Source organism: Numida meleagris, chromosome 9, assembly GCF_002078875.1.
Source record: "Numida meleagris isolate 19003 breed g44 Domestic line chromosome 9, NumMel1.0, whole genome shotgun sequence".
Lineage (NCBI taxonomy): Eukaryota > Metazoa > Chordata > Aves > Galliformes > Numididae > Numida > Numida meleagris.
The window spans coordinates 2,444,829-2,470,529 of record NC_034417.1 but is presented as its reverse complement, the minus strand read 5'-3'; the positions used below and the strand labels follow the sequence as shown (position 1 = coordinate 2,470,529).

Sequence of the window (25,701 nt, the reverse complement as noted above, 5' to 3'; positions counted from 1 at the left end):
AATATCAGAACTGTGCAAGCATGGAGTGACATCTCCTTTCCCTTACTCCCACATTACAGCAATTTACAGAGAAAAACTATTAAGCGCATTCTTGTGTTCAACAACTAAAGACAGAATTGAATCCTAGCATCATTATTTTCTAGATTTTTAAAATAAAAAAGAAGAACTTTTATTTCCTCCATACTCAACGTTTTCATTTGACTGCTTGTGCATATTTTTTCACCAATCATAGAATCACAGAATCGCTCAGGTTGGAAAAGACATTCAAGATCATCAAGTCTAACAACAACCTAACCATACTACCCTAACTCTATCAAACCACCGCTAAATCATGTCCCTGAGCACCACATCCAAACAGATTTTAAACACATTCAGGGATGGTGACTCAACCACCTCCCTGGGAGCCTGTTCCAGTGCTTAACAACCCTTTCTGTCAAGAAGTTTTTCCTGATCTCCAACCCAAACCTCCCCTGGAGCAGCTGGAGGCCATTTCCCCTTGTCCTGTCACCAGTGAGAAGAGACCAACCCCACTCTCACCACAACCACCTTTCAGGTATTTGAAGAGAGCAGTGAGGTCTCCCCTCAGCCTCCTCTCCCCCAGACTAGACAGCCCCAGTTCCTTCAGTCTCTCCTCATAGGACATTCTCCAAGCCCTTCCCCAGCCTTGTTGCCCTTCTTTGGACCTGCTCCAGCACCTCCATGTCCTTTCTGTACTGAGGAGCCCAAATCTGAACCCAGTACTCAAGGTGAGGCCTCACCAGTGCTGAGTACAGGGGCAGGATGACTTCCCTAGTCCTGCTCATCACACCGTTCCTGATCCAAGCCAGGAAGCCATTGGCATTCTTGGCCACCTGGGCACACCGCTGGCTCATATTCAGCCTACTGTCCATCAGCACACCAAGGTCCCTTTCTGTCAGGCAGCTTTCCAGCCACTCCTCCCCAAGCCTGTAGGGTTACCTGGGGCTGTTGTGACCAAAATGCAGGACCCGACACTTGGCCCTTTTGAAACTCATACAGTTCACCTTGGCCCATTGATGCAGTCTATCCAGGCTCCTCTGTAGTGCCTTTCTACCCTCTGGCAGATCAACATGCCCTCCCTACTTGGTGTCATCCGCAAACTTACTGAGGGTGCACTCAATCCCCTCATCAAGATCACTGATAAAGATGTTGAATAGAAGAGGCCCCAGCACCGAGCCTTAATCATCATGTATTTAAGCAAACAACCTCTAAAATGTTGCAGGTCAGTATCAATACATACAGAGATGTCAACACAGAGGAAAAATTGCACCAACACGAGTTTGTAATACTTTTTTGGAAATATTTGATATTCAAATTTTAGAAGAGATGAATAGGTAGAGGTACTGACCAAATATCCTAGTATGCAATTTCAGCTGAGGTCATTCCTGCTACTTGTGAAAGAGTATGGTATGTGCTCAACATCACAGGAAACCTGGCTGAACTCACAATGCACTCTTTGAAGGACTTAGATTGGACATTTATGTGCTCATAGTCATTTTTATTTTATTTAAGTGAAAGATGCATTATTCTACCATGTAGGTTCTATATTTACACCTGTATCATTTTTGCTGATTATCATCATCATCATCTCACCTTACATTCGGTCTTTTTGATCAATAGTTACTTCTGCACACTCAGCTGGCCACCTGCACTGCACACACAGGCAATTTTAAAATGCCAGTCGCACACGTTTTGACCTTAGTTTTGTAGCGGGAAAAAGAGTATTACACAGACAAGATGAAATATGAATATAATTGTATTCTAAGTTCAGGTCATTAGATCGATGAATAATTGAATATGTAATAAGTAAAAAATTAAGTACTTCACAGGATTTTCTTTTATAGAGCATTTGTTAAAGAAAAGCATATGCAACTATGCGTGCATACAATTTAATAAACAGCAAAGCCATATATTACTATCGAAGAATAGCATATTCATTATCTCTGTTTCAAATGAATCCTGATTTTAAGCTTTAATAGAATTATCTGTTCTCATACCCAAAATTTAAACTCCTTCGAGCATTTGACGTCACACTAATTCTGTCTGATGAGGGACTTGGGATCACGTGGCGCCCTGGAGACATTTTCTTCACTTCCCAGGCTAGTGAAGTAGGTCTGCAAATTGAAGAAAGAAAAGCTTAAAAACAAAAACTATATTTACCCTCTATCTGCATAACATCATCAGTATTATGGAGTGATGAATGTAATCAGACACCCTTGCAATTGTTTCTTCACCAAATCCAAACCATATCACTTAAAGTCAGATCAAAAATCATTCATGCTTGCAAGCTACAGTGCTTATTTAAAGCAGTTTTACTTTTCAAATACTTCACTTCCAAGTTCTTTTCCATTTTCAGCACAACTACTCCCCGATAACACTATGAGGGAGAAAAGAACTCCCACTAGAACCTCACACCAATTCTGTCCAATAGAAAAACTTTCCACCTGGATACCCACAACAGGATACTACAATTTGTCCAATTTGTTCAATATCACAGAAGGAATTTTATCAAGAGTCAGCATGTGGATATAAATAAAAGGAACAAACCCAGCAGCTGATTACCTGCTTTGAGCATCAGCCTTCTCTAGCTTCTCCTGTAGCTGTATCCAGTCAATCAGTGCTTTGAAATCCCTCACATAGTTATCGAGCATCATCAGGACTTCCTGAAAAGCAACCATTACACCCATCTGTTAATTAAAAAACAATTCCTTGGTCCCAAAAAGAGAAGTGAATAGAAAGAAGGAAATTTACTGGTCTGCATCTTTCCTATCAAAAATAACAAGAAAATCCCTGAAGGCAAAAAATCTCAAGCTTTGATGTGAATGAACATTAAAACACGTATTCTATCAAAAAAATGGGCATGTCTTCTAAGATCTCTGCAAGATCCAACACCTAAGGACAACAGAGCAAAACTTGTCAAGAAAATAATTCCTAGCATACATAGATATCGCTGTTCTGTTTTGGTTTTGCTTTTTCAGCAGTCATTATCCTCAGAAATATGCAGGACATACTTCATGAAATATCCAAAAATTGTACAAATTCTTACAGCGGAAAAATAAAAGCTCATGGCAAATGATTAATCTGTTTGTGGAGTGAAAAATTAACAAAGTTACGCCAAAGCAACTGTATCAGACAGAGGGAGCTCCTCCTGGAGAAACCCAGATTGCTGCAGTATAGAACTTAACTGGGGCAGTCCAGCAAGCTGCACCTTGCTCCTGATGTTTCCAAAGGGTGCACGGATGGATGCTTGTACTCTCCTAGGTTCATGACAGATATCCTACTGTCACGTGGGATTATCAGCACGAGCACACTGATAAGGCAGTTTTTAAAGGAATCCGATGGTGATACTTTGAGAAGCAACATGAGAAAGCATTAGATTCCATTTATGGAATGATTGCCTTTGACATAAGCTTACTGAGAAACTAACGAGACGACCAGCAAAATGCAAAGCTTCTATTCTCTCCTTTGATTAGTACACCTTAACAAGTGGGAAAAAAGTCACTAACTGTGAATTTGCCAGTATGGAGCAATTACACGTCCAGACCTCACAACTTCAATACTCAGATATGCCTTTTTCACTATTAGAAAACAGTTTATTTTCTACCACTTTAAAAGTCATTTTCAAACTACATGGTGTTGCTGAAGAATTCACGCATTTTTATGTGACTTGATCACTGAAAGCTGCATGCGTGAACATATTTTATGGCTTGGAAGATTTGTATATTGTCATACAATAGCACAACTGGAAGGGATCTGAAGAGCAAACTAGTCCAGCCCACAATTCTAGGTAGGTTTAAACATACACTGCCAGAAATTACGTGGGCATGCTGCAGTTTCATTTGAACTTTGCAAAATCTTGATTAAGAAGTTAGAAGAAGATTGCAAATCATATGTTGCTCTCCAACAAATAAAATGAACTGCTGGAAAAAGACAAGAAGTTAATTCCACGTTACATCAGGAAGAAATTGATAAATTGCCTGATAAAAAGTCAACAGCTGAGCAGTGCTGAACTGAATGACTTGTTTCCAACACAAATATCCTCACGCTTAACTTCCAGCCTTCCAGTTTGGACAAAACGTGTCACCGCAGTAAATACTGTAAGATCAGATTACATACAATCAAAAAGTACAAATAAGATGGGATCCTGCAGTCCTTACTCAGACAGCACTGACATCTTTTCCCAGCAAAGCAAACAGGATGGCACAGTTCAACCCTTTGCTTTGTTCCCTGTGCAACCTTTGGTTTTCTGCTCTGACTGGCCAAGAAGGGAGCCATTTTTACAATGCACGGAGGTAGGAAATTGCTTATATTCCACATACATACTCGAAGTATCATCTCCTGAACGTGACAAAAGCTCACACAGACTTGATCATCACCACAAAGCACATTAATGCATTTCCAAAGCAGCTGCTTCAAGATCATGTCTATCAGAAATAGAAGCTTTTGCAGACCAGAAAAACTGCATGGAACACCAGCCTCTGACAGCGTGTTGGAAATAAAGATCCATAAATGAAGCTTGAATTCTGCGATTATGAGAAAAGGAAAAAACATTAATGACGTTCTCCCGATTTACAAATTCCTTTCTATGCCAAAGTCTTCATTGCTCATATTAAGAAAAATGTTCTCTTCGAAGTTATTAGACAGAAACATTTGGGGAGTGATCACAAACAAAAACGTGTACATTCCTAAGGGCACAACTAAAAATTTTAATAATAAACATTTCTATACGGACCAGAGTAGCTAGTGCCCCAGTACAGCTAGCTAATGCCTGCCTTTGTAACATCACCTCCTATCCAACTTTACCTGCAACAGAGAAAGGGTCTTACTGCACGCAATGCGTTCTTGTGTGCAACATTTAATGATGATTATTTGTTTTGTTAAACAAAACAAGTTTGAAAGTCAGCTTCAGTTTGCATGTAAGTATCCACTGGTGGAGATGAGAGACCCAGAGCATATGCTGTTTGTTACGTTGGAAAAGTCCTACAAAAGTCAAACACGATGCCGCTGCTGATCTAAAAGTGGCTCTTTGTTTTGAAATCCTCCACAAAAAAGCAAACAAAAATCTTTCTTACGAGGCAGTTAGTTTACAACACTAAAATAATTCATAAGTAAGGTCTGCTACAAGACATGAACGAGTTCAGTATTTTAGCCAGCTCTTTTTTCCAGTTTCACTAATAAAATTTCAGCTTTCTAATTCAATTCACATCCATTTCAGCTAGCCCACGCTACGCTGTGCTGACTATTATTAACAATAAGGGCATAGAAAGCAAAATTTAATTCTGAACCATTTACTTTTCAAGTCTGCCACTGAGATATTCCTAAAAAAAAAAAAGAATCCATCGGAACACGCGTTACATTTCTGAATTTAGTTGGCATACAAAAAAAAAAACAAAAAACGGCTAAACTTATTTTAAGGAATGTTTAGCTACACGTTATCAGAAATGATCAGAGCAGAACCACGCAGCTGTAATCCGAGTCATGTTCTACGAACAAGGGAATACAAACAAGACAAGCAGCTGGAGCTGCCCCACATTCACTGATGCACATCTTTCTCCCTAAAGCTATGAGGGCCATTTTGTCAAGCAGGATGAAGCAGAACAAAAGTGGCTCTGAAAGCGCCGTTACAGGCCTCCAGATAACTACATATAGATGTACAGCTAAAATTACCAATTAGTTTACCAATTGGCTGCAACGGATTCGATTGGTTTGTAATTAATTCGAGTTAGCGGCGCATACAGCAGGCCGCTTGGCGCCATCCCTTTGTCCTGCTGACACACAATCCCGGCGTGCAGGGCTCCAAGGTCCTGGACATCAATACAGCCCTGCGCCTTACCTACGGCACCGAGGGTAGCAGATATACCCTGCGGTGCTGAAGCAGTGGAAACTCGTACCACTTGAGAAGGTGCTGACAAAAAGGAACCTTTATGGGGTAGGCTACGGCTGCGCGAGAGTCAAAACAATTTTAAATCCCATTATTTTTCAAGGTCATAACCATCCCGCACAATTTTTAAAGAGCTAGTTCAAACCGAAAAAGAAAGCCATACTGTTTAAAAAAAAGAGGTTAGAGGAAAACCAGTGGCATAGAACTAAAAACACTCACAATGCAGCTCCTGTTTCTCCCTCTCCTCCATCACTCTGATGCACAGTTCTGCACATTAAGAAAGATCTTTCCAGGCTTTTCCTTCTTTTCTCTAGCTCTCGGTCATTGCTTCCCTCTTTACATATGTATTTATCTTTAAGTTGTGCTTCAGCCCTCTTCACTTGGGTGATCACATTGACTACTTTCCAAACAAGAAGGATCTCTATAAATAGAACAGCTGTATCAGGATAATCCTATATTCCTGAATCAGAACTGTCTTGACTTGGGCCCTAGACGGGTCGATTATAATCTCTAAAAACAGAGGTTCACTGTTTGGAAGTCGTGTCACTGTTTGAAACCTCATCCTCTCCACTTATTCTCCCATTCTCAATTAAGGAGGAGGAAAAAAAATGCAGAGAGAGAAAAAAAAGAGGGGAGCAGGGGAGATTGCATGATTTTAAGGTCACTACAATTCAAAACTGTAGAACATGTCAGAGAAATGAACTACGCTGCCACATCTTTATTTTAGCTTATTCTTAACATTAGCAATGCATAATGTAATATTTTTCACAAACTATGCATGCTTTCTTTAATTATCTATCTGTGTGAACAGCTGCAATACAGCCATACATGTTTCCTTAGAAAGAGACATACACAACTCCTCCTAAATAACTTCACTCTCAGAACACTTTTTTTTAAATACAGTGAGAAGCAGCAGCCTGTCACACTCCTGACACATCCCAACTGCAGAATTAGCCCTTTTCAACAATTTGAGAGTGTTTCAAAATGTATATTCCATAAAACTTCATTGATCTGAAAAACTCTCTCATGAGAAAGACAGAAGAAGAATTATACATGTTCTCATTTATAACTCATTGCCTTCGGTTTTCAGGGCAATTCAGAATCACCTTGGCTTTACTGAGTAAGACGACATTCCATCATACAGAATGCAATTCAGTTCATGCAGAAATTCTCCTTCTAACTGGAAGTGTTCTTCTAGAGGTTCCAAGATTGAAGACATCTGTACAAGGAGGCATTATGTTAATGCCCAAAACAGTTATGGAATTGACAGAAATACACTTGATGACTCTGGCATTCTTATCAATGATAAGAATTTAGGTGTAGAAAGCAAGAGATGCTAAATAAACATTAATTAAAGTCACTTGGATCTTGCACAGCTTTAGCTCATCTTTTCAATTGCTTTGTCAAGTCAAAATTCTTTCTCTCAGGGATGCAGAGGAAACCAGGACACTAGAACAAGAATAACACATCCAAACAGAACACTCTGAGGCCTTTGTTGAGGAAATAAATTATTTCAGAAGCCCTCTTGGGACGCTTCTAGGATTTGCGTCACTGCAAGAAAAGAATGAAATTCACATATAACAAATCATTTCTCCCTAGAAGTCAGAAGTATCTAACTCAGATTCCATACTTTTTTTTTTTCCTCCCTGGAATCAGATATGTGCAGCTATAAAACTGAAGTGTATGAATAACAAAATAAAACCTTATCTCCCAGAAAGTAAAACGGACAGAGTTGAACTGGCTCTTACATCAGTGAAAACGCACTCAGGATCCTGCTTGGATCAACTTGTCCATTACACTGAATCACTGGAGATTTCCTTTTCAAAGTTAGGAAAACCTTCAGTTTTTTTCCTACCTTCAGCTTCAACACATCTAGAAACAGTTTTATTTCCTCGGCTGCCTCATAAGCCAGTAATCAGCATGGATGTCTGCGGGTCTCAGCCTGCGTGCAGAGATGGGGATTGTTAGAATTAGCATATCCTGAACTAAAAACAGCCCTCACAAGGCGTTCTCAGCAAGAGACCCTAATGAAACAAGTTCCTCTCCCCTTCAGGGAGGCCTTCAATCAACTGAAACGATGGGAAATCACTCCCAGAGATCTCTCTGCTTGGAAGGCCTGGAATGAAGTCGTTTCAGCTGGTTCTGTCAGAGAACACCACCATACAATATGCTAACTCTCTTAGGAGAGATCCTTTCCCCACCTCTTTTCAGTATCTCACACTTTCCTTTTTTTTTTTCCCCCAGAGGGAATAAACAAGAAAATTAAAACTGTATTGAACTGTTCTCAAGGTGATTTAAGTATCTTTCCGTAAGCATTACAAAGAGAGAAACTGTCCTTGCCGAAATCTCGTAGGAATATACCAATTAATAAAGGTTAGGTAGAAAGATAAAAGCTTGTACAAGTGTTAAGTAATGCTAAACAAATCTAAAAACAAGTGAGCTAGATTTTTTTGCTTCATAAAATCCAACTCAAAAAGAAGCTGAAGCCAGTTAGTCTGAGAATCTTCTGGATCCAAACTTCATCAATAAGGAGTGGGGGAGGCAGCTTTTTTTTGTTAATAACTTTATCTCCCCTAACCCAGTTCCCGACACGTCAAAAACCATAAAGCAATTGCAGCAGAAATTTCTCTCTTGCATTAATCAAGACTCCCCTGGCTATGGAATCTGCCTTCTTCCATCCACGAAGAATTTCAGACTCAACTCCTTTTAGGATACAGAAAGCAATGCAAAGGATCCTCAAAACAACTAGCTTTTTTGGGCCTATGCACACCACCCAAAACTCAAAAAACACTAGGTGGTACAAAATTCATATAAACATTGCACCCAGACACCTAGCTAATATATGAAACAGCCATATTTTGAAACATTCAAGGTTACAGACAGAGCTATTAGATGTAATCTCTCTCTCTAGCACCACCAGACAAACTGATTCGTGTATTGTAAAGTGATCAATAAATTTGAGAATCCATTATTTCTTTTGTATACATTTCAACCACCTTCATTGTATCTTTACATGTGGAGCATGAGAGCCATATCTACCTACACTGTTTGAGAGTGCTCTGTCAAATCAATAGCAAAATACCACCTACAGCAGTGCCCAAAGTTGAGAGAAAATATACACAGCGACCGATCTTCTTACACACATCTCCACTGTTTGTATCCTCACCACAATCCTTCGTCTGCAGTTTCAACCACAACCAGCCACTGGAGCCCTTTCCCACTTGGGAGCATCAAACATCATCTTCAGTAACAACATAATCAATGAAACGATACCAACTTTTAAGGCTACAGGAGAGCAAAAGGTACAAAATCAAAACTAAACACCTTTGCACTGGGTTAAGGTGAAGGTTTCCAGTGCCTGAATTTGCCCCGCTTTATTTTTTTTCCTAAGATTCTCTTTTAATGTGATCTTTGCACAAGCAAAATGCTTAAGTGGAACAGCATCGCCCATTGGGCCAACACACAAGTTTGAGGTGTTGTTTAAAACACTGAACTGTGAATAAAGCTTTCCATAACAGAGATCTAGCTCAGTACAAATGATTTTTCAAAATCCTTTAAAAAAAACAGATGAACAATTTTACCATCTTGGATCCTTATTTAATATTGTTTCCCACGGATGTCCAGCAGTAAAACTAAAACCAATCCTTTGTGAAAAGCACTACCAAGATATTCTGTCAAACGTGGTTGACAATCACATAGAAAAACGTGGGAATCAGGAATTGTCCTTAATTCCTTATTTACATCAGAAACACATCAAACCACTTTCCACTGAGCGGGTTTGTCTGTTGGCATCTCACGTATCATTTCAACCGACACATGTTTTTCTACATAGTATAAGAAGTTAGCAAATATAGAATATAAAAGTAAAGCTATCCCATCCCTATTCTAGCAACTTTAGCAAAAACGTACAGAGTGGAATTTTATTAAAATATTCTGATACTGAATACTTCAGTGGAAATACTTCAGTGGAAAAAGTCTAGGAGTGAGCTGAACTCCTACAGCACAAAGAAGAAAAAAGGAGTAATAAATCACATTTAACAGTAACCTAGGGAGAAAATCTCCCACACAAAAGACTGGAGCACAAACACACGTTCCACCTGCTAAAGCACGGAACATTGCATCGGTTTGATGACATAGGATGCTGAACACCCTTGTTTACCCAGTTTTTGCTTTTTCCACCCATGTTCTGCATACAAGTAACCTGATGCCCGGGGATACATACATCGCTGTCAAGCATCTATGAAAATGAAGACTGTCCACTTAGGCTATATAGTATCTCCATCTGAGAGCAGATCAAGTCGCATGATTAAAATGCTGAATGATATCTAACCCCTAAAATATGTGATAATGATACAAATATGCTACTGTTCTTCCAGGCACAGAAGTTTAAAATGGTAATCTAATTACCATGCAAGGCTGACCGATTTTCTTAAACCAAGAAATTCTTCAGAGGAGTTTCCTGAGCAGGAAGACAGTTTAGTATCAACATGGTAAATTGTGTTAGAGCAACCCACAGTTTGGAAGCCTCTAGCTACTGTTCAGTTTTCAAATCTGCTTTCAATGAAATGTATTTGTACACTAATCTTAAAGCCAATTTGGCAGTGTCTGATTACAGCAGAGAACTAGATGCATACGATAAGAAAACTGTTTACTTAAATTGATGCACATATTTTTTTATACAGTGATTAGATAATCAGTTCCAGAACGCGTTGAGTTTTGAGCTATATTTAACAGGAATACTGAAAAAAAAATGCATCTTTCACTTTTCTTTGAAAATGTATTCTTCTGGCTTCTCTCAGTGCTTGAAATACACCCCCATTTTGTTAATGACAATAGTTTTTCTGTGGATCTACTAGAAAATCATCATAGCATTACATCTTATTACAAGTACAGGTCATCTGAAATTAGGAAAAAACATCCCAACCACACATGGTTTATTCTTGACTATCCATCACTCTTACCACCACAGAGAATCAGAAGAGAGAGAACTAATAACCAAAAAAGCAAGGAATTAATAATTTAGGCATTTAACAACAAGCCAAAGAATGGGAAAAAGGCTGAATCACAACAGTGCCACCTGCAGTAAGGAACGTGATAGGGAAAAAGTAAAAATCAATGTTCCTTTTGAAAATTAATTAAATCAGAGCTTGATTAGCAGAATGTGATTTAATTTTAAAAAAATGAGATCTACGACATTATAAAATCCTTACACACTTCAAAATTAGTCGCTACCTAAAATCTTTCATCTTGTTAAATCTGAATCAATACGCCACCCGCTTTCCTATTCACTTGCCTAGACTAAACGCAAAGGCACGAAAGCACACAAACACTTCTGAGGCTCTGCCTCCTTATTTGCCGAGTTCATTTTTTTTGTACAGAGCAAGAAGAGCAACAAGAACCACGTGACAGCAGGCAGGCAGAACTGCTGAGATCTTACCTTGCATTCCACTACGCTCTGATCCGACTCACACGTAACGTAGATTTCATCAACCGCCCGTCTCAGATTGTCAAACAGGAACGCCCAGTACCGAGCTCGCAGATCAACTTTCCGAGGCTGCCGTGCTTTGGTCGGGCTTTTGTCAAAGGTTTTATCTCCTGTTGCTGCTGTTAACTTACAGTCTAGGGAAGAGCTCTAAAGAAAACAAGACACAAAGGAAAACAACGAAGAAGTACAGTAAGGGGTTGTGCTTCGATACAATACATTTTTCCCAATACATTTAAACGCTTGTAAGCAAGAAGCTTTTCACTGAAGACTATGGCATTCCATTGGTTTGAGTTTTTAAAACGTGCTTTCTTACCTTAAACAAATGCAACCAATATGTAGAACCAATTTCTGATTCTTTGACAATTATAACTCAGCATTCATTTTGCACAATGCTTGATATTCAGCCTCTTACACGCAGCACAGTGCTCCATTTTCAGACTATATATCCCACAGTACTTAAGTACCATGTGCACCCAAAGACAAAAATAAAATTTTCCTAGTAATCATACCAGTAGTGTTCCAACACAGTTAAACTGTATTACCAGGACATCACATACTACTGTACTGTTTCTGAACTCTCATACTAACCTATGAGCATTAAGGTCAGTGAAATGCTGATGCGATGCTGACGTGGCTAGCCCCTGGATCCATACGTTATGGCTATATGTCAGTGAAGATGCAAGTGCTGAATGAGTTTCAAAAGAAACTTTCCTACTTGAGAAGACCATCTGCAGTAAGATTCCCACTCACCATTTTGTTGACATTGCAAGCTCAGTTCAACCCAGCACAAGCACAGAGCCACTGAATCAAGTTGCTCCTACTGATGCCAAGTCTGAAATTGTTCTCGTGCTGTTCTAGCTTGTAATGAACAGCTTTCACTGCAACAACTCCGCTATCCGATTCTCCGTGTTAATATGCACGCTAATTGCTTTAGTACTACCTTGCTGCTCAGATACAGAGGACTGCCAACATGCTAAATGTGATGAAAACAGAGGAAAACATCCAACTGCCTACATGAATGCTGGCACAGAGAAGGAATCACAAATACCTTCTTGGAGGTACGTTATGCATTTGTTAACCTTGCGCGTTCAGGTCAGTCATGTGGGGACTGTTACTTGACAGATACACACTGTCATCTACCTACACGTACACACTCCTGCCTGAGGATGGAGGACTCTTTCCTCTTTACTCTCCTTGTAGTTCATTAGGTTTCTGTGTCTACCCTGATAACCTCCCAGTGTTGTTTTGGGAATGTGGGAAAATCAGCATGAATGACTGAAGTGATGTTAAAACAGCTACAACAATTGGTTTTCCAAAACAGGTTCAGTAACATGCCCTGGAGTTCTGAGAAGTATGAGGTGTGTATTTATGATCAGGATGCTGAGAGGAAGATGAGGACAGGATTATGTGAATGAGTTTTTGTCGGTCTACTTCCTTTAGATTAGCATCCCACTTACAGGTAGAGGGAAATTAAACTGCAGCAGAAAAAAAGCATTGAACATCAAAGTGGAAAGATGAACAGGCACTGAGCAGCCCATTTCAAACCTTCACGAGTGCGTGGAAAGAACCTGATGTGACAACCATGGGGCCAGCTCCACTGCCCTGAGTAACATGCTCTGTGTGCCCAGACAGGTGGTGGATGCCCTGTCCCTGGAGACAAGCAAAGCCAGGTTGGACTGATCTGAGCACTGGGATATGTCTGGAGGTGGCCCTGCTCACTGCAAGGGAGCTGGATTAGATTGCCTTTAAGTGTCCTTTCCAACTCAAACAATTCTGATTCACTAGGAATGCACTGTTTCTGCAATGTAGTCTCAGCACAGCAGTCCCACACAGAGTAGTCACCAAATAACAATAAAGTATTCTTCTTCTGAAAACACAGTATTCACATAATTCCAAATGACTAGAACAGACAGAACTCCAGCTATGCAGCACATTACTCCCATCCAAAAGTTTCTGTGAGGCTAAATCAGCTTACAGGGCACCCCAACCACTTCAATAAAATCCCTCCCAGAACAAGTAAACCAGGACACAGCGTTTGTAACGTCCTAGCAAGCGAGGAGAGAACACCAGGCTAAGAGCTGCTGAACTAAACTGTGAAATTAACATGCTCCTGTTTTAAAGATGTAAGCACATTCCTATAGGAGCAGAACATCTTTTTAAAAAACCAAACATATTCCATGTGCTACGTTGTCAAAATGTGACAGACTGTCTCAAGATGTTAGATGGCTAAAGACATACTCGCAGCTGAGGCCATTAATCAACAAAAAGTATTGTTTAAAAATATTAAACATTAATAAAGAAATACCCCAGTATTTATTAAAGTAAAACAACTCTATAGCTCACACAGGAAAAACATGACTAAGTGCAGCATCTTCTCAATACTTGTCATTAAGACTTATTTTCTGGTTGTAACTCTGAAATATTACTCAACTGGACTGATTTTATCCAAAATAGGATGTACTGAAATTTTAAACCAAAATCTCCCAGCCATTAGCAAGTGAGGTCAGTAAATACAGCATTTCCTTAGATCAGGAATCTGGCAGAAAAGTAGCCTTTGCATAAGCAGCATGCTTATAGGAAGAATATCGTATATGACTTTATTGTTGAGCTGCACTGGCCTTAACCTCAATGCCAACGAGTCATGAATCCAGAGATTAAGTAATGACAAAAAAGAGAAGCTGAGGATTACAATCTAAACTGGGGCATTTTTAAACATCATTGTGAAGCCTGTATCCTTCACAAATACAACGCAGGTATACTTTTACACAAATATTCTCCAGCAAATAATGCATCAGTAATATCGCAAAACATTTTTACGTTGCAAGTTTTATGTCAAAATCGAGTAGATACCTGTTTCGCAGCCTTGTGTTTCCCCTGAGACCCCGTCTTTGCTTTTCCACCAGCTTGCCATTTTGGTTTTCCTGTGGGAGAAGCGTTTCAATAAAAACGTAATGCTTCTGATTAGACACAGCATTTTAAAACACACATATCCAACCCTGCAATGTACTGATATGGGCACAATTAATGAGTTAAAAGGTTCATAAAATTTTACATTCCCGTATTGGACACTTCAGTACGAGGACGATGCCAGAAGACACACAGAAAATGAAAAGAAATTACAAAGAAAGTCAAAAACTGCAGGCTTCCTTCAGCAAGGAAAAACTACCTGCAAACGCTCAGTGCCTCTGAAAAAATCACACAGAGGTAAGTGAGATGTCAAATATGACACTAGTTTGCTATATTGACTTTAAGACATCTTCAATGACTCTTCCATAATGTCAAGTACCACTACAGAATTAAAACAAGGAACACCTTTTTTAGAAAATTCAGGTATGATCACTTCTCACTATGGAAGAGCACTGCCTAGCACAGACCTGCACCTAAGTAAAAGTTTCAACGTTATTTATCTTGATGAAGCCATGCAAATAAATGTATTAATTGCATTCAGTTCCCTCACAGAGCAGGGAGATGGCTCTTGAATTTCAGAACTGCTCAGTTCACTCTTTAGCAGCATTTAAGCCAATTCCCTAACACAGTCCAGCTGTTCTACATTGCTCTGGTTATGTAAAGCAGCTGTAAGCCCGCCTTAATCAAGCAGTTGTACAGCTGGTTTGCATCACTGCCTCTTGGAGGGAACAAGACCTTTAATTTTAAGGCAAATTTAAAAGTATTTGCTAGATAATTCATTTTTAAGATGTTACATCAGCCAAAACAACAGGTACAAATTAATATATTGGAATCAATTTAGCAGCATTCCAGAGAAAGGCTGATTCAGCTACCAGATGTATTAAAACTTCCTATCTACCAAAAAGCTTGAACCGCTCATCAGCTCTACGTCACAATTATGGCAACAGCAATATTTCAATCACCAAGGTCTCTAATCTCAGATCATTTACATTCCGGAAAAAGAAGATTTCAAGTGCAGTAGTACAGGGAGCTTGCCTAGTGAAGAGAGATACAAACCAGTACGGGCATGTCAGGATGGAAAAAGGGCAGATGATGGATGAAAGAAGGTTGCTATCTCTAGACTCTACAAAACACTAAATACCAATTTGCATCTCAGAACTGGGAACTTTCTGAGCAAGTCACCTGCAAGGATGAGAGCAGCTTTCAGGTGCCTCTACGTAAGGCAGACACAGAGAGACAGGAAAACTCACATAAGCAATGCGTGTTGCAGAAAAGTAAATGTTGTGTGGTAATGACAATTTTTTTTTTTGTCAACAACATCTTTAGTGTATTGGGACAGAAAGTTTTGCCTTTCAACAGCAGTCACATTTCCAAGCCTTTCCCATTTCCTTCCTGCTTCTGTCCTTCTGCACTGATAAGCAGTGACATGAGAGCACTGCTCCATGGTGATGCACGTATAACACCGTGACACTGCAGAGTGGCACGGCAATGACACACGAAGGGCACTACCTGGCAGCATTCACCAAGTTTTAAGGAAGGAACAACAGTGACAGAAGATGAGCAGCTCGTTAGCTATTAAGTTGTCAGCATGAAATATAGAAAGCAGCAAAGTTTTGAAGCATTCAGGGAGCCAGTCGTATTTTACGCCTGAAGCCCATTTCCTCTGTGCCTGGTAATTAGATACGAACCGCGCTGGGTTTGTGATTTGTGAAGACTTCCTGTCACAAAACGCTCAAGTGTCCATATCTCCAAAAAAAAAAAAAAGCTATTGATAAAGCTTTTGAAAAATAGTTTCTTTTACTCTAACAATCTGAAAAATTATCACCCAGCATCCCTCACAGCTCTTTCCTCAGGCAGCTTTACTGACGAGAGAAACGCCGCTACCAACATTACTTCTACTTCTGAAGAGCAGCAATCATTTCTCTTCTCGCTGAGGCAGCCTCTCTTGGTTAAGTACCTTTGACTTTGTTTATCACCAGATCTTCAGCTGAAATGACAGTGTTCAATTCCATTTGCTTTCACCTCTCTGAAGCAATCTGAGCTCCCCAGCTCTTGCAGACGCCATGTGAAATGGCCTTTGTCACCTCCCCTCTCCCGCGTCCCTCAGGAAGGCGGTCTCTGTTGCAGAGCCATCACCACACAGCCTATTTTACTAGCTCCAGCACTGCATTTGCCTGTCTTAAGCAACACTCCTGCACAGATGAGGGTTACTTAAGATCTGGCTGTCTGGAGTTTGTTTCAAGAAAGGCCAAGGTGTTTGCTCGGAGGAAGCACTAGGCTGGACTGCCATGCAGGTGAGTGAAACACGAGCTCAAGGCCTTCAAGGATAGCTTTCCCTTCGTGCCACATTGCACCACCTACACTCGGGTCTGTGCTGCTCAGGCTTGCACACTGTGTTTTCAGTCATGACTCTTACACCTCCTCACTTGCCAGAGAGAGCCAAGTTCCATCTCTTTCACACATTCTGCAAAACCCATTCATCCTTGGTGAAGGAACAGATTACACTGCAGGCTTGCTGAGGTATGCCAGCAACCTTTCAACCAATCGTGTTTCCTTATGCTGAAATTCTCAATCTATTGAGTGAATTTTATGTGGCAAGAACCCAAACAACCTTAAACAAATATGAAATACAAAGGCAACAGTTACAAACACACCATTTTCCAATTTTTGACACACCTCAGAGTTATAAAGGAGTTTAATTCTGAAGACAGAATATCAGACTACTGCTTTTTTCACAATTCTAATACTCTCTCTCTTCCTAGCACACAGTCAACTGTATTGCTAGCCTATCCCAAAACACAGAACCTCTGCATATTACTGAATTCCATGGAGGAATACTGTAATTGCTACAAATTAAACATGTTATCAGTCAATACCTTTTCTAAATTGCTGCCACTATGTTTTGCTTGAGGTAGATTTTTCTCACGTCGTCATTCTGCACTCATAAGCAGGATTTCAGATCTGACACAAGGGCACGTACCACTCCAAAACCCATATCAGAACTGCCACCTACCATTCCAGAAACTTCTCTGCTTTTTATGGTAGTATTTCTTACTGACACAAAATGGGTACCCCCCATAAGGAATTAGGTTTGCAATTCCTACTGTGATTGCTTCCTTATCACTCTTACATAAAATACATAAGACTTCCAGGGGAAAAGTTAAATGGTAAGAAAAAAACATAAGAAAATAGGTAAAGCAAAGATGCATAAACTGAAAAATACCAAATCCAGTATTTTAACAACCCTCTACACCACTAATACTAGCAAGTGTCCATATGCTCACTGTTCCTGCAGAAAAACATTCTCATTATGAGTAACAGTTCCTAATATAAAATGCTAAATCACACACTACCACTACCAGTGCAAAACCTTTGAACGTTATGAGCAGAAAGACAAAACTCTGCTTCATACAAAAGAGATGCAGGATGGGCTTGGGCAACCTGAACCTTTGGCCTGATTTACACAGCCCCCGAATAAGTACAAACTGCCCTAATTCATAATTTTGCCGTATTGTTCCTCAGGGACGAAATACATTTTGAAAGATCAGCATAAAATGAATCACGGCTCACTGACATATAAACGCTCTGTGCCAAGACAAGGGTCAGGAGATAGAGGATCTGGCTCTGCCAGGCTCTCACCAGCCACAAGTTCCTTTCCACGGGGCATTTTTCCATTGGGCAATTAGCATCAGATTCTTTGTGCAAAAAAAAAAAAATCAGCTTATGATTTACTGAAGAGGTTTTAGAAAGAAGAACATGCCACTGGCAGAAAGTTTTAGAATTATAGTGGTGCTATTAGGCCCCAAAGAAGGAAATGACCACAGCCACCTGGGTTTTACTATCACCCATAACAACTATTTAAAGGCAACTACCTAGCAAAAGGCAGTAATTCATTTTTACATTTGTATTTCAAGCTTTGGAAGAAAACACACTGACAACTTTAACTCACTCGTTTTCCAGGAAGATGTCATACTCAAAGCTTTCTAAAATAATATTAGAAGCAAGGCAGCACTAAAAAGGAACAGACTTTAAATAGAAATTGAACCAACTCGCCAGTAGCTCAAATACACTCCATGTTCCTTTCACATACACCTCTTCAAACCCAAAAAAACCCTCTACACCCCCAAAAATACAATTCTCAATCTCTTCTGCTTAGATGTCATGTACCATCAGTCCAATAATATCAGTGGATCTACCAATATATTCAAGAACGTATAGGCAATTGCAAGACTAGTGAATAGATGAATGCACCCTATGAGACAGATGTAACTGAAGCTGCCAAAAGAATGCAAAACTGACCCTCTTAAAAACCCACATACTCATGATAATAAGCACAGTAGCTGCTACAAGCGATCCCAAACTGCTCTACTGTGTGTGCTCTACTTGAGCAGATTATGGTTGTGTCTTGAACTATTTCCTTTTTCTTCTCATATTCTATCTTTCTAGTCTGCTTAAAAACAAAACAAACAAAAAAAAACAACACAGTACCTTACTTGCTTCCACTTGGTCAAATATAAGAAACCAACCACAAACTGCTTGACTGCTTTGGGCCCCTCATTACAAGGACACTGTGGCCTCAAGCGTGTCCAGAGAAGGCCAACAGAGCTGTGAGGGGTCTGGAGCAACGGTTATGCAGAGCAGCTGAGGGAGCTGGGATGGGTCAGCCTGGAGAAGAGAAGGCTCAGAGGAGAGCTTATTGCTCCCTACAACTGCCTGAAGGGAGGTTGTGGTGAGGTGGGGGTCAGCCTCTGCTCCCATGTAACCAGTGATAGGATGAGAGGGAACGGCCTCAAGTTGCCCCAGAAGATTCAGGTTGGATGTTAGGAAATACTTCTCTAAAGAGCAGTCAGGTGCTGGAAAGGGCTGCCCAGGAAGGTGCTGGAGTCACTGACTGTAACACAGTGCAGCAATGACAGCATAGCAGCAAAGTCCTACGCTGCAACAAGTGAGGACATGCTCAAATACAGCAGCAATAGACACAAAAACAAAGGAAAGAATCTGCTTACTCTTAGAAGGCCTCAGGTACACAGAGATCTCCAACAACATCCCCCTCACCTCCACTGCCAGCCCTTAAATGAGGTCTGGGAAGGGGTGGATCCTGGCTCCACCCCTTCTGGTCACACAGGTGCGTTGCATTGCATTGCATGCACCTGAGCTCCCCTGGGTTGGCCCTGCCTTCCCACCAGGTGTTCAAGCCATGACTTGCATTTCTGCTACACTGACCCTGGAGGTGTTCAGGAAACATGTAGATGTTGTACTGAGGGACATGGCTTATTGGGAAATACTGGTGGCACATGGATGGTTGGACTGGATGATCTTGGAGGTCTTTTCCAACCTTGGTGATTCTATGACAACGGGCTGCTGTTTCATTTTTCCTTTGTACATGTAGTGATCAAAGATTCACAGCACATCTTTTACTGCTGATCACTCAGAGCTTAAAAATGCCACTACACAAAATTCCTTCTTTGGAAAGGCAGCCCAACAAATTAAGACAGTTGGGACAATGCTGATGTTTACTTTGGAGTCAGAACCTGAAACCAAAGCTTGTAAATGTTTAGTTATTAAACATAAGCTTTCTACCATTCCACTTGTCATTGTTAACAGAAGTACAGGTACACATTCTGAACAGAATGAGTTTTCCTCGATGAAACCTATACATGCACAAATAGCTACGTAGGTTTTAATGCACCTGTGACTTCAGACATTTCAGCTTTAAAACAAAAGTAAATTCACAGATACATCTTAATGCATAATGCAAACCAAAAGGACAGTTCAAGCTTTGCTTCAGCCTACTTTAGAAAGAGGATATCTTCTAACACAGGCATAACTGTTCCTACCAACACCTTCTCCCCTGGCAAAATCACAGAATAGCTGAGGTTGGAATGAGCCTCTGGAGATGTAGTCCAACCTCCCTGCTCAAAGCAGAGTCAGCTATAGAAGGCTGCCCAGGACTGCACCCAGAGAGGTTTTGAGCATCTCCACAGCTTCACTCGAGAGCGCATTCCAGTGTTCAACCACCCTCATATTAAAAAAAAAAAAGAAAAAAAAAAAGAACAACCCAAAAACTTTTAGACACTCCCGCCCAAATCTTAAAAGCAGCAGCACTTCCAACAAGGACAAGTGAGCTATGAAAGTACTTGAGATGAGGTCCTCGCAAAGACAGTATTCTAACATCTGCAACAGCCTGAGCAGTACGAAAACTGAAAGTCAATTCCTGGCTTCTGAAGTCTACAAGAGAGTATTACAACACTAACAAAACTGTTCTGAGGATTCTCACTAAGAAAGGGGATACGTAACGACAGGTTTGTGTAAAGATTCTTCACAGATGTTTAACAGAGACTAAAGTGATACTACAAGAAACCGCCAAATGTGCTCGTTTCAGAGCACGTGGGAAGCATTTTGTTGGGTGGCACCAAGACATCCTTTCCAATCTTAAAGCCCAAGTTATGTAAGACCGGTTTTTAACCTTCTCAAAGCTCAATGTTTTAACATTATTGTATTACACTGGTATCTCAGTGATACCAGCAAGACAGGATAAACTCACATGTTCCTTTTCGGAAAAAAAAAAAAATAAAAAAAGAGTTCTTTTTATCTGTCAATACAAAGGTTTTATAAAGTGATTGGCCAATGGAAGGTTGTGCATTTTGAAAAAAAAAAGAAATTTAAAAATGATACAATGAACACTAAACATTATCTTTTTATAAACAGAGACATCTCATGTCAGAAACATGATTCCATGCAAGCAATTCTGGTGAACAAAGGGCTAGAAGCAAAGAAAGTTGGGGGAAGACAGCTAAATACATACCATCATCATCCTTGTTTTCCAGCGGGACGCTCCACGCAATCAGGTTCCTTGCTGTACGTCCCTCTTCTGCAACTATCTTCCTCACTTTGTCATGGCTATTGGAGCGCTGGAAAGAAGCCTGAAAACAAGAAATGCAGGAATGGAAAATACATATAGATGTGTATACATACATATATATTTGTTTTGATGTGTTAATTCTATCCAATATACGGTTAAACCCAAGTGGGTTCACAGATAATATATTTTTACCAACTATTCACAACATGTACACGTTTTCACAGCCAGCTGTTTCTCTACATGTCAGGCAAAGTGATTGGCCAGTATCACACAGGAGTTTCTACCCAATCCTCAGAATGGGTATGCCTACACCACACTTCTTTTAACCTTCATTTAATTGATGGACTGTCCAGCTAGAGCATCATAGTAGACTTTAAAATGTTTTACATTCTTTAATTAGAACTAAAGACAAAAGCTGTGTGAGACCAAAATACAGGCGTCAGGTAACTGAGAAGAACCTGAAGAAAGGTCACCTCCACTGGTGCAGATGTTTTTCATGAGAGTGGCATGCATGCTCTTGTTCTTTGCCAGTGAAAATGCATAGCTAAGGGTGGTGACTACATTGAAAAACTGTTTTGTACCTCCTCTATCAAAACAGCATTATCGCACTCTTTGTATCTGTTGTAGTTTCCATGGAAATAAATAGGAGGCACTACTTTTGGAGCAACCTACATACATCTGAAAAACAACCACTTTTGTTTCACTGAGAAGACAAGAAACTAGAAAGCACTTCCTAGCAACTCCAGCCAGCTGTGATTACTAGAAAGCTGCAGCTGTTCACAGGCAACACGAGAAGCACTGAGGAGGAACTTCTTTCACCTAGGAAATACATTTCTTTGCACTTACAACAGATAACATCACCAGATCTTTGAAACCCCACTTATTAAGAAATAGTTGCATTGGCTGACAGACATCAACTGGATGAAGTCTTTCCTCTTCCAAACTGCATGAAGCTATTCCTCAGAAAGCAATTTGAAACAAAGCCCAGTTATACACACTACTGCAAAGTCTATATGCTATGGTAGTGCAAAATCACTTTATCTTTAACACTGACAAACATAACTTCAAATAAGTTACATAGATCTAAACATTCCTTTAGGCACCGATAAGCTGATTCCCTATAGCATCAGTCAGAAGACATATCTTTCCTCTTTTCACCCTTACCATCATACAACTCAAGCCTGCAACCTTTGTGTTAGACTACTAGCACATCTTTAGAAAGAAAACACGGTAAAAACAAGTGTAGCAGAGGAGTGGCCATAATTCCTCAGGGCGGTAGGAACAAAGAGCTGTGATTACCTGAATGCCCACACCATGATATTTAACCCCAGTTTCTCTCATTTGGGTGTCCTCAAGTGCTTGTTTGAAAGCCACAGTGTGCCATCTAGTGCTCCACTGACCACCTGGAGATCATACCATGCAATACACTGAGAGCAAACAAATAAACCAGAGCAGAACTGTGGAAGTGAGCTTTCTAAAATCGTGGTTATTTAAAAATAAACAAACAAAAAACAATATAGTTTGGTACAGAGAACTCAACAGGATCTATACTAAATTGGTTCGAGTCTATTCTTATTCAAGATAATTGCTTGTTCTTGCTAGGAATTTTCAGTAATTGTCGTTGTTGAATAAAGTTTGTTTGGGATTTTTCTTCCCTTGCTGCTTAACAATAAGACTTCCATCCCAGATCTGAGAGTTAAAAACTCACAAATCTCACATAATTGTTTTAAGATCAACTTAAACTACTGCATAAACCCGCAACGCAAATACTTATGGAACCTTCACAACTGAGTTAAAGGGTTTTGATTTATCTGAACTGCCTCTGAAATGTGGCTGCATTTTGCATTCATGCATCCTCAAACCGTAGCAACCTTATCTAGTAGATCTCATCTATTGCGACTTGCTGCCAAAAAGGGGTAAGTAAACAAATAAATCTTTGCCTGTTTAATGGGTTCTGCATCCAGACAACATTCACTCTGCATGATCCATGCAATATGTAACCACAGCTTTCCTACAGCATAAGCCTGCTTATTCCTACCATACACAGAGGATGTGAAAACCCATTTGTATTTTCTTTCCCATTTTTTAATGCTGGTATTCCACTTCATTTCATCCTCCATCAGTCTTCTCATTTTCCAAGCCGACAACTTGTACCCCTTTATTCTTCTTTTTCAGATTTTCCACATCGCAGATTACAAGTTCACTGAATCTGAGTGCTGAGGGTTTTCTCCTCAAGATTGTCTCCAACTGAATCATACCCTTCTTTGAGATACAGTGCCCAAGAGCAGATCCGAATACCTCAATGAAGACTAAATAAAACCTGTGCACAGATCATTTGTACTTATAGATAATGCTAATCCCATGTAACCATCTCAAAATGATGCATGGGTTTTATTTTTTTTGCAACGTTATCTTTTTGTTACTCACAATATACTCGTAACAATATAACATATCACACAGAAATTAGCACTCCTTACATTGGCACAGAATAGCAGAGATTGGAAGAGGCTTCTGCAGGCCTAATCCAATCCACAAATGTCTGTACCCCAAAGCAGAGCCAGCTCCTTGTAACACATACACAGAATTTCTCATGTTGCACCTGGGACTCTCTATAATATCCTGGTTGTTCTTTATCCTTATTCCTGCAGACTAAAACAATCCTGCAGTAACAGACACTGGGATGATTTCCAAACAGAAGTTGGGAACTTTGAAACTTGTAATTTTGTTTTAATTGAAAGAGAATTTGGTCTGAACTGTATTTTTCCCTTCAAAGTGCTACTGAAAACAAAACATTCATGATTGCGGTACTCCATTGTACAGCAGTCCTTTAAGGCAGGTATCAAAAGCCACGACTTCACAGTACAAAGGTTTTTGCACCTCTTCTGTTTCAAGGTTTTCTGCCCTTATCTTCCCGCTGCTCACATCATAGTCCATCACTAACATGCCACCTCCCATGCGTGAGGAAAGTGTGAAGGGGATGGGGTGGATATGCCATGAAAATCAGCAGGGAGTCCTAATTTTGGAACACTCTAGGGGTGCTAGAGGACTCGAGTACATGTTTTAACAGGATTCATTTCTTTATTCGATTTACAGTGTAGAATTCTCACGTGATGTGTAAAGAAGTAGCAAGGGGAAAGCAAAAGTTATCTCACCATTTTTCAAGAATTCACATCATGGCATTGATAACTTAAACTGACTCAGTTTCTAGAACCAGTAACTTCAGAGAAGGTACAAATGAATAGACTCATTAATGAATCCCAACAGAAAAATGCATTTTTCTTGCAGCAGGAAAAATCTTAGTATAGTGTTACAGTAGCTGAACAACTTACCATCACATTATAGCCTTCTTCTGCATCAGCAGGCTCATTGATTACATTTTTGGATGACCCCATTGAGCTTTCATACCTGTGTGAACACAAATGCAGTTAGCTTTAGCTTCTCAGCAACATCTATGTCAAGGACATCTGATGAACATGGTACTGTTTTCAGAGAACGGTTTTATTTGTAAAGCGTTTGCATGGCTCCATATTAAAAGCAGCTCAAGAAGAATACCATAAGAGGATGACCCTACAGAAAAAAAAAAACACCTAAAAGTGTATAGAGTCATAGAATTGAGTTGGATGAGACGCTTAAAGGCCATCAGTGCAACGCCCTGCAATGAACAGGGCCACCCACAGCTCCACTGGGTGCTCAGAGCCCCCCAGCCTGACCGTGGTGTCTGCAGGGACGGGGCACCGCTGTTTTGGGCAACCTGTGCCAGTGCCTTGCCACCTGTAGTGTAAAAAAGTTTTCCACATATGCAATCTAAATCTCTTTTCTAGCTTGAATCCATTTCCCCTTGTCCTACCCCAACAGACCCTGCTAAAGAGCCTGTCCCCTTCCTTCTCACAGCCCCTTTAGATACTGAAGCCACTCTCAGCTCTCCGTGCAGCCTTCTCCTCTCGGGGCTGCACAGCCCCAGCTCTCAGCCTGTCCTCACAGGGAGGTGCTCCTATGATGAGTGCACAAGGAGCAAAGTTCACCCAAAGGAACACATTTTGTCGTGTATTAAGACACGAAACAGTACAAAGAATAGTGCTCCAGAACAGCGGAAGGCACCAGGAACAATCTTGTGACAGAGTGCTGGGCAAACTCATTATCGGTTAAAAAAAATCAGAGATGCTGAAAAGTCTCTGTGGGATAATCAGTGGTGGAGCAAAACAAAACTTCTGTGCTCGTAAAAAGAACCTGACAGTTCCTGCAGAAGTCAGCTAGGATAAAGTGCATGTTTTTCATCAAGTATTGGACTGGGGAACCGCAGCCAAAAGTGGAGAAGTACGTGGGATTAAATATTTATAGGTTCATCAGAATCAGCGTTATTACACTAATGCAGAAGTAAAATTAAGTGTCTGGTTCCGGGGCTGAAACAGACGGCAGCACTCTCACGGCGCTGCCTCAGCCGCCGCTCGGCCCGCACAGCGCTCGGGGGGGAATAGGCGCGGAGCCCCACAGCCCGGGCAGAGCGCGGCACGGGCTGCCCGACATCCGGCACGGGCTTCCCGGTTGCCA

The 25,701-nt window shown here is 40.5% G+C and overlaps 1 protein-coding gene across 5 annotated transcripts in view; it reads right to left on the bottom strand.

The window, feature by feature from the left end:
• Positions 1–25,701, bottom strand: part of SCAPER (S-phase cyclin A associated protein in the ER) — a 151,994-nt gene extending 126,293 nt beyond the window's left edge. For 3 of the 5 annotated variants that reach the window (XM_021407002.1, XM_021407001.1, XM_021407003.1), the window contains exons 1-6: positions 24,483–25,701; positions 21,097–21,214; positions 14,235–14,305; positions 11,337–11,531; positions 2,581–2,681; positions 2,016–2,132 (exon numbers count right to left, since the gene is read on the bottom strand). In XM_021407002.1, the coding sequence (XP_021262677.1) occupies positions 2,016–2,132; positions 2,581–2,681; positions 11,337–11,531; positions 14,235–14,305; positions 21,097–21,214; positions 24,483–24,545 (665 nt within the window). In that variant the 5' untranslated portion in view covers positions 24,546–25,701. The remainder of the gene's footprint in view (positions 1–2,015; positions 2,133–2,580; positions 2,682–11,336; positions 11,532–14,234; positions 14,306–21,096; positions 21,215–24,482) is intronic. The other 2 variants (XM_021406999.1, XM_021407000.1) reach the window with 1 other exon arrangement.